General features: G+C 34.6%; 1 protein-coding gene across 3 annotated transcripts in view; it reads left to right on the forward strand.

The window, feature by feature from the left end:
* The first annotated feature begins 769 nt into the window (after positions 1-769).
* Positions 770-15,546, forward strand: part of LOC113230159 (aspartyl/asparaginyl beta-hydroxylase) — a 29,109-nt gene continuing 14,332 nt past the window's right edge. For 2 of the 3 annotated variants that reach the window (XM_026463951.1, XM_026463953.1), the window contains exons 1-12: positions 770-860; positions 987-1,094; positions 1,179-1,367; positions 2,802-2,911; positions 7,273-7,417; positions 8,705-8,847; positions 9,286-9,397; positions 12,840-12,914; positions 13,520-13,606; positions 13,909-14,033; positions 14,346-14,703; positions 15,275-15,372. In XM_026463951.1, the coding sequence (XP_026319736.1) occupies positions 1,043-1,094; positions 1,179-1,367; positions 2,802-2,911; positions 7,273-7,417; positions 8,705-8,847; positions 9,286-9,397; positions 12,840-12,914; positions 13,520-13,606; positions 13,909-14,033; positions 14,346-14,703; positions 15,275-15,372 (1,494 nt within the window). In that variant the 5' untranslated portion in view covers positions 770-860; positions 987-1,042. The other variant, XM_026463952.1, reaches the window with a different exon arrangement.

The raw sequence follows: 15,546 nt of genomic DNA on the forward strand, positions 1-15,546 counted from the left end.
TCATTTAACACTACGATAGACGACAGCGCCCTGTTTGCATAAACATGCCTTCTTGCTTAGAATTCTAAGCCTTCTTGCAAACAGTTTATCTAAAGGAACATAGATGGCGTTTGTAAGCGCGCCCATATATGCGTTCTGTTTTTCTAAGTGAGTCTAAACTTGTAGCGTTATACATATATATGTATATAATGATCCTAACTATAATGTAATGATATATGGTAGCACATTTTTTAAAACTAAATCATTTTTTTTCACCTAGTTCATAGAGTAAACCGAGTAAACATATGTATTAATTATCTTTACTTTTTTCCGAACTCTAAGGTGTTAACAAAAAGTACTTTGTTACACGTGTATTATTCTGGTATAATTTATTATAGAATGTTTGTTATTAAAAAAGTGCTATGCATAAGTATATGATAGATTTTTTACTATTGGAATCATTGGAGTAAATTGTTTTAAATTTCCCAGAGCAAAGTATGTAGTACCTACACAATGAAATTTCAAAATGTTGTCAGGTTCCCGCCATGTCTTGTCCCTGTCTCCCTCTCAGCTGTCTTCCCAAATGTGACAAAGAATACTTTGTTACATGTGTATTATTCTGGTATAATATTATTATAGAATGTTTGTTATTAAAAAAGTGCTTTGCATATAAGTATATGATAGATTTTTTACTATTGGAATCATTGGAGTAATTGTTTTATAGTTCCCAGAGCAAAGTATGTAGTACCTACACAATAAAATTTCAAAATGTCGTCAGGTTCCCGCCATGTCTTGTCCCTGTCTCCCTCTCAGCTGTCTTTGCCGGTTATTTTTAGGTTAATTCTAAAATAAATTCAAGAAAGCAGGAGATACTTAGTTATGTAGGTTATTTTAAAATTTCAACGTGCGCCACAGGTTTCTTTATTCATAATAATTGCGCATTTGGATTCTTGTTTGGCTCGTGACTCTATTTTATTGCAAGTTCATCGTTTCTTTTGTTTACCCAGGGTTATGAAACAATAAGGTGGGTATCTGTCGCTTACGGGGCGCCAGAACGTGAACCATGTCAGGCGACGTACAGCCAAGAAAACGTAAAGACAAGAAAAAGAAAAAAGGTAAGCCTAATAGCTCATTTCCTACTAAAATTATATTTATAAAGTTCGAATCTTGCAATTTTATCATTAAATTAATGTTTTCAGATGAGTTGGGTATAGAAGAACCCCGTGGGACCGCGGCAACGTTAGGGGATGGCGATGTGTTCATGCATTCACATCATGACCATGGCACTGGAGGTCACTGGTGTGCTAAGATAATTTTCTTCTCTTTGCTGGCTGTACTTATCACACTTATTGGACTGATCATATTGGAGAACAGAGGACTATCTGAATGTGAGTATCGTTTGGTGAATCTCGATAGTTTAATGATACAAATTACTCTGTATTTTGATTGAGCTGACTTGTAAAAAGTTATTAATTTAAATATATTTTAATTTATATGTAGCACAAGTGATAAACATATAGGTACAAAGTAATAGGTTGAGGCTTGTTGGGACATAAAATACAATAGTGTCGCAGTATTTTTTTTATATTTACTAAAATCTATTAGGTATTTATAAAGCAAAAATTAAATGAAAGCTGAATAAGCCAAATTATTATTGTGATGAACACTACAGAGTTTATAGAAAGTTTTCAATATTATGATATTGGCAACTCATGATATCAAATTTGAAAAAAGAGTAATGTTACTCTAAACTTAAATAAAAGACAGAGTTGGTACCTATGTTTGTTTGAAGATTTAATATCCATACCTGAGAATCATTACACTGTACGTGCTATTTTTGTAATTTTGCTGTGGACGCGATTTTTGTGTAGAAATGTAGCATGTACAACATTTAGAATGGCTTGAAATAAAACTAATTGAGTTTGTTGTACAAAATCACTTCCCCATAAAATTACAAAAATGGTGCTTACAGTGTAATTCTTCTCAGGTACAGACATATTGGTCTGTTTATTGCATATTATAATTACAACAATCAGAATCAATATTATTATATTGCTATTGAGTTCTTAGGTTTTCGCAAAAGCTACACAATTCAAAATTTTGTTATGGAAAAAATAGTTTTATTTTTAATAGACTTGTAAAAAGGAGGAGGTTCTCAATTGACTGTATTTCGGTTTTTTTTTGTGTGTATGTTACGTGATATTGATGATTCTGTTTTTGTTGGAAAGAGGGTACCTCAGTATTGGTCAAATTTAAATAAAATACCTCTAAGGGTGGCAAACCAGGGGATGAATCAAGTTTTGCACACTTTCTGGCAACCAATTTCAATAAAACTTGGCAAATAGATATATTGTCATGAACTTTTGAGGTTGGTTTTATATTTTTTAAAATAAAGTTATGAATATAAAAATTGTTGTGACATTTAACATTCAGCAACATTACTAGACACTTTCTTTCGGTTCCTAGACAACACCCCATACATTGTTCTGATCTTAATGTAAGTAACTATGTAAATCATTTGTGTTATGGGAATTGGAAACAACAATTGGAACATAAACACCCAGACCCAAGACAATATTCAAAAGTTACTTTGTACATTGACCCATCTGGGGATTGAACCCCGGACCTGAACGATGGTGACACCATGAAAACTGGTGTGCAAGCCACTTGACCACAATGGTTGTCTGCAGATGCAGATGTAAAGTGAGACTCCTTTGCGAAAGGTACGAATGTTCAAACATTAAGTTTGTATTTACCTTTGAAATGTATGTCTTTGTGTATGTGAGACAAAGACAAGGTTACAAGCAAGTAATTTGTTCCAGTGGAAGCAAACGCTGTGGAGTCAAGGTATTCTGGTATGCTGGAGGGCTGGCTTGAAGATGCCCCTGATGATGACCACCATGACGAGCATACACTTGAACTGAAACATCATGTACGTTTCACTAATTGTCATTATTTGGCACAGGCTGTTGTTGTTTTGTCTGTTATATTTACTTGATCCTTTGTTTGCCATGCTTTTTTTTATGTTGACAGTTATTCCCAATTATTTATTTCACTTTCATATCTAGCAAAATCACTCCATTACTCATTGAATATTCATCAAGTAAAATTCAAATTATATAAAATTAACCATACCACTTTGTTTACTCTAAAAATAAATGATATAGGATGATGATGAAGATGATCATGATCCCTTTCACGGTCATGACGAACATGGTGATGATGAACAAAGTGAAGAAGAACATGAAGAAAATGAAGGAAGTGAAGAACAAGACTTAGAACAGGCTGATGACGAGGTCTGACTTGTGTGAACTTGCTTCGCATGATAATTAAAGAGTGAATTTGAACAATACACAGATATTTGTTTATTTGAGATGTGGTCCAGTATCATTAATATAAAAAAAACAAATTATTTTATTTCTCCAAAACAGTATATTATTTTAAATTTTTATTGAGTTGATATTCAATTATTTTTTGTGAAATTACTCCACTAGTTTGTTATAAGTATTAATACAAAGATCGAACGAACCAGCGGACCTCGCGAATTTTTCTGAGCTTGTTGTCGTGTCCTTTGTATTTGGTTTTACAGCTTAGTTGGTATAGCGTCGGTTACGGTATGCTAGAAGACGTTGGTTCGAATCCGGCCGGATCGAAGGATTTTTTTAAAATATTATTTTCATGATCCTGAACCAATCTCTGTATTTTAAAGTCCCTTTTTAAAAATAAAACAACCTGATCACATAATAATATGAAAATCTTAAATTTTCATATTATTATGTGTATTTTCTGACATCTTATAATTACTTCCAAATATGTTCCCTAAATCTGGAATTATTAACACGGTGAACAGGAAGAAGGAGGGTTCAGCTATAGTAAATATTTCGGAATTGGTGATGATGATGATACTGCTGAAGAAGATGAAGTAGACGATGAACAAAACTTTGATGATGACGAACAAAATGATGAGGAGGACAATGACGAAGATTTAAATAATGACGTTGATGATAATGACGAAAATGATGGTGATAAAGAAAATCTAAGTAACGATATTGATGAAAACAATGATCAATATGGCGATAATGATGATGAAGACGAACAAAATGACGATAACGATGATGAAGACGAACAAAAAGATGATAACGACGAAAAAACTGATGAAGATCAAGACGAATTCGAACAAAATGAAGAACAAGAAGATTCACTAGAAAATGAGGTGCCAGATAATTAGAAATAACCAAAGTGTGAAATATACTTGATGAACTTTGATTGGCACTAACAATTGATTCTATTTAACTGCTTGAAAAACTGTTTACAGTTAGAATTTTTGAGTATCTTTTTAGTACGTTTGGTAGCTGCTCGTAAATTTACATAAACAATTTCAGCTTATTAACTTTAAATTCGTTCAGAATATTCTACAGCCAAAAACTGATAATTAATGTTTTTTTTACAATCGCAATTCTTTGCAAATTTACTACTATAGTACACTGTAGTGTCTATCCAGTTCCAGGATTCTGCGCCTTTACATTGTCTTTTAAGTAACACTTTTTTTCATATAGGTAACTCGTCCTTTATGTATTAGAATATGCCAGCCAGTGAGCCGGTCACAAACTAAGAATTTCTTGAAGATCTTAGCATAAGTTAAGGCAATTATATCTAAGGGCACCAACCTGAACACCCAGATTGGATCAGTTCAGTGAAACCTCTTTAAATTGTATTGTGTTCGAACAGTGAATCGCAACTGTTACATGAACTACTTGTTTAGTAAAGAGGTGCTAAATCCCCCCAAGTACTACATGTACAAAAGAAGGATGGCGACATCCCGTGTATTTTGTGACCCAGTATTTTTGACGACGTGCATTAAGGAGACCTATCAATACTTGTGATTCATTATCAAAGCATCAACAAAGCTAATTGAGTACAGCCTGTAGATGCTGCGGTTGTAAACTTGATATAGGTTATGTTTATACGTGGGGCGCACTATAAGTTTCCGGAATGAATAAGAAAAATATACTATAAATGGTCAGAAATTAATTTATTGTTCCTCAAAATATTCTTAGTTAGCGTTAATGCACTTTTTCATACGAAAGAACCAATTTTGAAAACATTTATGCCACTTCTCCGTGACAATCTCTGAAACATATTTTTCATACTCTTCGACAGCCTCTTCAGGTGATGAAAATCGTTGACCGCGTAACTGGTTCTTAATTTTTGGAAATAAATAAAAGTCACAAGGTGCCAGGTCGGGGCTGTACGCGGGATGGCTCATAAGGTTAACGTTGTTCACTTTCAAAAATTCCTTTGTCTGTCTGGCCGTGTGAGAACTGGCATTATAGTGGTGCAAGATGATACGGCGTTTACGGTTATTTCTATGGAGTTTGTCAATAACTGCCGGCAAACACTGTTCACGTACCAATCACTATTCACGGTACAACGATCCTCCAAAGAAACAGTAGGCACGTGTCCAGTTTTATTAAAAAAAGAAGCAATCATCCGCTTCGAGGCACTTTGCACGCGTGCCACTTTGGTTGGTTTCGACTCATCTCGAAAGACCCATATGCTCGATTGCTGCTTTGTTTTGGGATCGTAACTATAAATCCATGCTTCGTCACCTGTTACTATGTTCCACACCAAATTTGACGCCCCTTCGTTGATTCTGGTAAGCATGGTATTGCACCAAGTGTCGCGATCCGTTTTTTTAGCCTCAGTCAGATTGTGTGGAGCACAGCTTTTTCACACCCAAATGTTTGTGTAGTATTGATTGTATTTGACTCATGCCTATGCCTAAAGATGCCCGAATCTCATGGTATATCACGTGCCTGTCTGTTTTGATCATACGGCGCACAGCATCGATATTTTTGTTGTTCACAGCAGAGGACGGGCGACTATCACGAAATTCTTCATTGAGATTCATACGACCACGTTTGAATTCTGCAAACCAGCTATAAATAGTCGTCTTGCATGGTGCTTCATCGCCAAAAGCAGTTTTGAAGCCGAGCGAAGCTCCGCTGAGCTGTTAAATTACACTTAAAGTCGTAGAAAATCATACTACGAAAATTTTCATGAGTTAAATCCGTGGTGATGTAGACAACCAATTTCTAAAATGACGCCACAAAGTAAAAACAAGTGACAGATGAAACTAACTGTATTCTACAGCCAAATAGTTCCATTTTCAAATGTTGTAATTACTTTTTTAACATTGTTTACATAAGTGGCCAGTTCCGGAAACTTATAGTGCGACCTATGTGACATTATCCTATATTTCGCTTCAGTTGTATATTCGTTGTAGCAGAAAACATCAAGTTTCCAGTTTGTTCCCAAAAATAATATAGAACTTCCCGAATATTCCCTAATCTGCCAAACTCTGCCACATTTAATATAACTTGTCGTGTTGTGCAGCAATGAAAATGAATAAAAATTAAACCCGCCCAAATGACAGAAATCTGCCACAAATGATCACACTGTTCTCAATAACAATGTGACATTGACATTGGCAAGAGGTCTCTTATCAAAACCTTCCTTTGCAACTTTCATTATCTCTCATTTAATATTGTCTAAATATTTTTGTCGCTATTGTTTTTTATTCTTTGCTTTATATCATTACTGTTTAATTGATTATTTCGTTAAGTATTTCATAGCTTTAATGTTTTAATTGTGTACTATAACCAATAGTTCAGGTAGGTAAACATTCAATCATGGTTAAAATGAAACGTACGTACAAGAACGTTACCCAATCTACGGTCTAACTGAATCAATTGCGTTGTGTTCTTGCATCTGTTCTAAAATACAATGTTTTACAAATTTTTTATTCCCGATTTCTAAAAATATACAAAAATATGTTGATAACTAGGCATAAACTAAAACGCAAAATTATAATAGCAAAGTTCATGAACGGCTCTTCGTCGTTATTGGGGCAGCTTTCGCCATCTTTCTTTAAATTTTGAAATGGTAATTGTTGTTTCTATGGAAAGATTACAATTCATTAATTATCGAGCTGATTATTCGAGGCAAATACTATCAAAACAATTAAATTACTAACCCAAGAAAACATAGATTACAATAACGCTAACAATATTTTTCATAGAAAAATGACACAGCTATCTCTTCGAGCTGTTTTTGTACATGTTGTGTGTATAATAACTGCTGTATAGCACCACTGACGTTTTATGTTTTTCTACAGGCTTGAAAATTTTATAGGACAAAAAATACATGCTTTGAAAATGTGTCTTAATGTCAGTCAATAGTACTGGCTGGCTGGCACTTCTTTCATTGTTTAAACAAAATTAATATTTTTAGGATGAAGACGAACATGATGAAGAAGGCGATGATGAAGATGAAGAAATAGATGTGGAGAAGATAGAACAAGAACCATCTGATGAACCTATTTCTATCGAGTTACCTGCATTGCCGGAGGAGGATGACGATGATAGCCAAAAAGATGGTTAGTTTTTACTACATTCATGAAACCTTTTAACCCAACATATATGTAATTAAAACCAATAACTTTTGTTTTAGGACTTATAGAATGAATAATAGTTAAATAGCTGATGCAGTTTTGTTTTAAAAGTAAAAATTTTATGTCCGTCGTAGGATGAAAGTAGTTGTTCTTATGACAGGAATGTCGTCATTTCCGTTTTGTAGCTTTATGCCAGATTAGCAGAATGCCAGATGAGCAAAATGCTAGATTCTCAGGATGCCAGGTTCTCAAAATGCATAATGTGGCTGCCTGGAACAGGCCTCCCTCCTCCTGACGCACGAACTAATGTCCAGTAGTCATCGACATAGGCTCTGATGTAGATGCCAGTAGAGGACGTCATTCGTCTGAAATAACGAAGCGAAGTTCTAATGTTTTATTTATTTATTTAAAACAAAATGTAGTTTCCTTTAACTACTAAATAACTGATCCTGTCATTTTGTTTTATAATAAATAATTCGTCAGGACCTCGCTTCATTGTTTCAGACGAATGACGTCCAATACTGGACATTAGTTCGTGCGTCATGACGAGGGAGTCCTGTTCCTAGCTGCGACATTTGGTATTTTCAGAATCTGGCATTTTGCTAATCTGACATTCAGTCCGTTTGGCATTTTGTGTTTTTGGCATAAAGCAGACAAAGGGTCGTATTCTAGAACTCTACTCAATGCTCAAGTCAGGATTTGAGTATGGTTTAAAGCACTCGAAATCATACTCAAGTCCTTGCCATTAGGGTCGTATTTCCAGTGCTTGAAATCATACTCAGATCCTTACTTGAGCATTGAGTAGAGTTCTGGAATACGACCCTTAAAGTTCATCAGTAGGGCTAGCACAACATAAAGCGGGATACCTCTATCCGAGAATAGCAATATCTCGCGCTTTGTGTCGATCTCGCGCAAGTCGCACCCTGTTGTGCTAGCCCTACAAGTTATATCCATAGCCAGTCTAGTCATAGACCGAAAGCTTTAAGAAAACTTGTGTGGCTTGCCTGGTGGCGTCTTACAACCTTTCTACCAACTACAGAACTTTTTTAGTGTAACATAAGGATATTGTCAGGTAGATGTGCTAATTTTTTTTTTATTATTACTATATTTAATTACTAAGAATATAAAGCCAAGTGCCAATTTGATACCCTGTAGTCCTCGATTTAGAGAAATAGACAATAGTAAAGTAGTGACTGAAATGTAGCATAATCTGTCACTATTTTGTTTTCTTTGGTGTATGATATATCATATTATAATTTATTAATTCATCAGACAACGAAGACGAAGCTGACGATCCCGATGAACCTGACAATACAGATGAAGCTGATGACGTAGACAATGATTTCCTTGACGCCGACGAACCACCACCGATTGTCGAGCGAATCAGTGCACCTGCGGGAAAGCCTTTTGTTGAGGTAGCTAATCTCTTTTTAAAGCTTACTAGTGACTGTTGACCCCTGAACTGATAACGCTTGTTTACCAATTTTTTGAAATCTATGTTCTAGATGCCAAAAAATGCAAACAGTGAGATAGAGAAAATAGAGCATACAGAATGGAGACTATAAACTATAAGTCTAGATTATGTGACTCCCAATTGTCGTTATTCTACTTTTGTTTTTATTTAAATAAAATCAATGCCAAGTAACCACTCGATGGCACGACCAAAATAGCAACGGTAGTTTCTGAGAATCAGCCTTGACATAGAAAGTGCGAACGTACATTGAAGACTCACCACAAGGGTTTCTTTGTGCCTGTATAGGTACATAACCTATGAAACCAAAAATTGCTTATTAACCAATTTGAGAAGTCAAAAAACATTGCCATATCTATGAAGTAACGTCTTTGTTATTCAGGTGGAAGAAGATGAAGTATCCAGCGAAAGGCCTCCGGACACCCTGGAAGAGGAAGAAGAATACGAGAAACAACAAGAGGAGCTGAGAAAGGAAGAGGAGAAATCTTCTCACAGTAAGTAAATTTTCCTAATATTTTTGCGATGCTTAGATTTTTGTAATAGAATTTCGTCTAATGCTAACGATGACGTAATGTCGGGTACACACTTATATAATTTTGACGTATTGAATTTCCGTAGCGTATTACCGACTATATCATGATTACTGCTGCTATTAATGGCTATTATAGACACGACACACGTCGGAGAGTACACCATGAATTTAGTGTTGAATGCAACTGCGCAAAATGGTCTAGTGCCCCATGCGGTCCCAAGAATGAACTAAATTTGTGCGCTTGCCTGCGACCTCAATGCTGTAATTTTTTTGTTTGAAGTATAGATATGTCAAAATTATAGAAATGTCGTCGTGACCTTAATTACTTTAGAATTATTTAATTTTTTTTCACGCTTGGTACAGTCAGTGGCAAAAGTTATGTACTTATTTATTAAAACCATATTTGTATTAAGGTATTGAACAATACGTAACCACTTTTCTTTAATAAATGTATATTCGTTAGTAATAGAAATACCTCGATGGCGTAATTAGATTCATATTTTTGCCCTTGAATGTACGTGATAGCGCCTTTAAAACTGTATGACAGATTTAAAAAATTCGATTATAGGTCTTGCAGAATCTTACGAAAAATGAGAAAAGTAAAAAATAATATCAGAAACGCTGAATTTGAAAGAAACAGTTGGAATAAAAAAATATTAACAGTTGTGAGTTTTTAACATCTGACACATAGAAAAAGATTTTTTTTTAAATTGTATTTATCGTCCAAACTATTATAAATGCGAAAGTAACTCTTGTTACGTTTTCGCGCCTAACTGCGGAACCAAATTTAATAAATTTTTGTGTAGAAATAAGTGGCACCTAGGCGAAGGACATACTTTTCGTCACAAAAAAAGTTGTAAACTTTGTTTGTGTGTTTGTTGTTAGTTAATAGGTACTCGCATTATTCCACACAGGCGAAGTCGCGGGCACCAGCTACTGCCTTTATAAATTTTAATTTTTTTATATTTTGTTTCTTATATTACAATCTTCCTACTTTGTTAGTGTGGCATTATGTTGATTGACGACTACTTCGATTTTTTTTCCGGTGTTTTGCAACCGAAATTATTTATCTACAGAAACAGTATTTTCGTTCAGGTAACAGGACAACGTAGTTAATCTCATCATTTTAATATGAAATAAACAGCGATTAAATAAATCAAGTTTTTTGAACGCACTTTTGGACCTCAGAGTAAATTGAAATAGGATAAGATTTGGTGATCCAATCATAGCTGTGTAGTTTTAAAAATTGTTATACTAAAACAATCTTTTCTTTATAGTAATTTACTTACCTATTTTTTTTTAATTTTTTTTTTAAATAAAAATCGTTATTCCTCTATCCTATATCTAAAAATAGAACCTTAACTGTTTTTACTATATTTAATAATAATTGCGATTATGGGGCTCCTAAAGAACTTCAATCATTTCAATATACAGTGTTTTTTTGAACTGGGACAATATGGGTAAATCCGAAACAATAGGAGATAAAGGAAAACTGTACCTGTCTTAGAACCATTAGCAGAGAACAAATAAGTAATGAGAACGGACACTCTCCGCCCCTCCCTAGCTTTAGATACCGCACCACGCGCCGCACATTGACGGTCACATTGACTGAACGAGAACAAGGCCGTTGGCGAGCCGTTTTCGTTCTAAGACGGCTTTGATATTTGAATATAGTTTTCATTTTTTCATTACGAAATTTGTACGTTAATATATAACATCATTTTACGTTACTATTTATAATGATCGTGAATTGTGCTATGTACGGCTGTTTATAATCATCTAAACGGGATAAAAAGAAAGATGAAAGATGAAACGAAATAAGTAAAAAATCTTATGTCTGAGACCATTTCAGTTATTGTTTTCTTTATTGCAGAGTAATATATAATACAGATTTGTTATATCAATATAATAAGACGCCATAACTTCGTGAGCTAGAGAAGGGTTCTCGAATTTTCAATTTGTATTACCGATAAAATATTACGTAGTGAATATACCTAACTATTAACTAGGTAATGATAAACTCGGACACGCAATTTCAAATACTTTGGTTACCTTATTTAAAGGTACCTGTACAAAATATAACATTTTAAGTGCTTTTAATATATTTTTAAAATAAATCTTCAATATTCTTTTTATAGTTAGTGAATTAATGAAAAATATAATATTATATCGATATAAATACGTAATGAACATGTGTATTTATTAGGATTCTATAATAGAAATATAGATAACAGATTGCCGCTGTGACCACGTAACGTAATAAATAGTACGAGCAAGTGATGGGTAACCCTGCCCCTTCACGCACACATTTGCGCGTGTGCAGATAGCGCCTTGCTGTATGTAGTAGTAGTAGTAGGTACATAATTTTCGACCGCTGTATGGAGCGTCTGGGGTCTTTTTTGTAAAAACAAATTTGACATAGTCCACTTTTTGATCAAGAGTGAGGGCCGGTATCATAATGACTATATCTTCAAAATGACCTGATCAGCATAAGGACTAGATCGCAAAACGGCCATCTCTGTAGAAGAAGAAAAAAACTTACAATGACTTGGTAGCAAAACGACTAGATATCGGAATGACCATATTCGTTAAATAGACGACATGGTCAAATAACAATATACACTGTTGTCCATAAAAATTAATTAATTAATTTTTTTATTATATACAATGTGGTTGTTGTTATGACACAGAAGAGAAGTGAAGAATTCTCATTATGTCATGAAATTCTGGTAGACCTATACTATACGAATTACTTATAAAGCATGTCGAATACTGACCGTTCTAGAATTCATAACTTTCGCTGTAACCTGTTTTAACATTTTTATTTTTTACTAATTATTGTACTAAAAAAAATAACACTAACGTTTAACTAGCTAACCGTGAGTGCTACTAGTCCCTATATTCATTTTAATAAATAATTTGTTGTATGAATAAATATTTGACGTCTTAATTTCTTTTATTTCGGCCCTTTTGCTTCCTACACGTTAGCTTCAAAGCCTTTTCAGAACTCTAGGGATGATATTGAACTATTCGTCACATACCCACATGTACACATTAAATCTGTTGGTTATATTTACTGCAGGTATGCCTAATTAGATCACGCATCTAGTTGGGTGTAATAATAAATAAATGTAATAAAATAATAATATAACATTCTAATTGGAGCGGAAACTTTGACAAGAAAGGCATCCGTGATGATAAAAATTCGAAAAAGATTACATTTTCTACTATGATATAAAATATTTCGTTTTCTATCGACGATGCTAATTTTTGCTCCGGAAAGTAATTTTATTTTGAACTTGGAAGTAAAATGAATCGACAAAATAAAACTAGAAATCAAGTAAAATCGGTGGATCCGTAAACAGTCCGTATGTGCCGTATTAAAAATGGCACGTATGTTGCAGTGTGGCTGAAGCTGACCATAGGCGGCGCTCTTCTGGTGGCCACGCACGCCGTCGTGCGCCGCGCCACTGCCCGCGGTGCGTACACTAGCGCTGCGCAAACGACGTTATTTCTTGTGCGCTGAACTGTGAAATCCTATACTAATAGGATTCTATACCTCCGCGTACAAACAATAACGTCATTTGCGTAGCGCTTTAGAACCAGGTCACTAACAATCATATTCGTCATAGCAATAATATTTGCTCAAAACCAACGCTTCCGCGATAAGGGTCACGAACCATCTGCGACGATGAAGAAATAAGTTTGTCGTCTGCTATTTTATATACCGAATTAGTCAGTATGCAGTTGACTGAAACAGTAGTAAATTGATGTGACATTAAAAATGTCGTCTATACTCATTGACCTACCAATAAAGGTCAATGTCTATACTATGTATACTTTATAATCCATAAACGCGCGACACTAGGCCACACGTGATGTGGCGACACGAAGATTTGAATAGAGCTCAGACCTGAAGCGAAATACAATCTCACAATATGTCACTCACTTTATCGCAAATTAATACACACTTATTGAAATGTATTTAAAATATTATTCATCAGAATTCAACCTAATCACTTTTAGTTAGATGTAAGTACGACTGCACAAACCTTAGTATTTTATAAGAATCAATCCCAAACAGATGTCCCTGAGAGTGAATCATCGACTAGAGAAGAAACACCTGTCATTGATCGAAGAATGACACTTATACCGGAAGAACCAGAAACTGGTAGGATATTTTCACGTTTTATTTCAATTGGACTTGAGTTAAAACTTACAAGTAAACTGCGCATTGCATTACATATTTGATAAAGCAATAATTATAATTTGTTAAGTTTTTGGCACGTTATCAATTGTTGACGTCTTTTTTGCGAGAACAGTGTTAAAAAATCGATGTGCTGTGATAAAAGTTTGATACTTAATCATACAAAACGTGATTGTATATATTTTTTTTGTTAGAACGGTATTTTTTATAATAAATTAAAAACACCCGTTACAAGTAAATAAAATAATAATAACTTTTCAATTCAGTTGTTTCAAGAAAGGTAGAGCAACAAACATCGAAACCAATCGTTGAAGTGAAAAAAGTAACTCCTTTGTTAAAATCACCACCAAAGAAACAACCGAGTAAAGAAGAAGAACATGACGAACCCGAAGTAAGTAGACTAAACATTATACACCTTAATGAAATGTATATAGTTTCATATTTACCTTTTACTATATTGGGTCTTGCACACTTTTTAAAAGCCTGTTACATAATAGTAAGAAATTTTATACACATCACCAAATGTGTTTTTAGATAATTCTATAATTTATCATAATCGTGCTGCCGAACACCCCTGTCAGTTTGGCAACTATTCCACTGTACCTATCATATACAGTTTGTGTATGGTATTAGCCCTTTGTTTCTCAAGAGTATGCTGTAACTTCATTGTCCCGTGGAATGCTATTCCAATAAATATTTCTAGGAAACCGTAGAGGAAATTGAAGAAATCGAGGAACCACAAGATGAAGATAAAGAACTATACAGCGACGAGGAAGTTGTAGAAGAGGAGATAGTAAAAGAAAAGGAAACACCAAAAAGTTTAGCAGTTAAAACCGACGTTCAAGATACTAAAATTCAACAAAATGCTGGTAATGAAGATATTGATGACGGTGACGACGAAGATGTTCCTGATGACGTTGAAATCATAGACGATGAACGTCTTGAAGAGGAACTTGAGGAAGAAGAAGAAATTTCCGACGTTGATGACACGGAGCTACTAAGCCGCCTCGAAGAGAAATACGGACGCCTTCCCGATCCAGATAGACCTGAACAAAAACGCAGTAATTGCTGTGTGCCTGCTTATTTAATTAGATGGCATGACTTCTATGCTAACCCATTAACAATCAACGCATGACTAATTTGAGTGAGTGATTTATTAGTACTTATAACATTTTCACTATTAATAACATTTTATGTAATTTTTTTCTTAGCCGTTTTCAAGATTAATGCGTCTTCAGCAGTTATGTTTTCAATGTTACCTTTTAAATGACAATACAAACTTAGAGGTATTCATATTTTGTATTCGCAAAGAGCCTAGTTATAAAAGGAGCCATTACCATACTTCGTTATATCTGGGATGGAAAGTTCCCTGTCGTATAATAGAGCCTACCTCCTAAGTCCTAAATCACTGTCTATTAAAACCTTCTAGTTTATAATATTGAATTAAATTGACTGAGGTACCCCTTGGAGCATTATCCGCACTAGGAGACAAATATGTTCATGGTTTCTTTGAAATTCACGTAAATTAAAAAGTATTAGTTACTCGTGCGTTTAGTAACATGTTTTGTTGTTGTAGTGCTCTTACGACTTTACACTATGACGATATCTACAACACAATGTTTCGTTTTATAGAGGATGGTGGGAACAGTATAGAGGACGAGTGGCCGGGCGAACCAGCCGACGCATTCTGGCGTCAGCAACTCGACTCGGCTGAGGAGGAACTCCGCCAGGTATTATTCTACTCTACACACAGAATCTTGTTAAAATGCCCTAAATAAGTATTTCTACGAACAATATAGGCCGCAAAATTCTTTATTCACCCCCAGCGAACTTCGTAGTAACGCCAAAGCTTTTCCTAATATCTTCCGTCCACTAACTAAAACGCGGCTAAGTGACAAAGGGTC

This window comes from Hyposmocoma kahamanoa, unplaced genomic scaffold (genome assembly GCF_003589595.1).
Source record: "Hyposmocoma kahamanoa isolate Upper Pololo Valley unplaced genomic scaffold, ASM358959v1 63, whole genome shotgun sequence".
In the NCBI taxonomy this organism is placed as follows: domain Eukaryota; kingdom Metazoa; phylum Arthropoda; class Insecta; order Lepidoptera; family Cosmopterigidae; genus Hyposmocoma; species Hyposmocoma kahamanoa.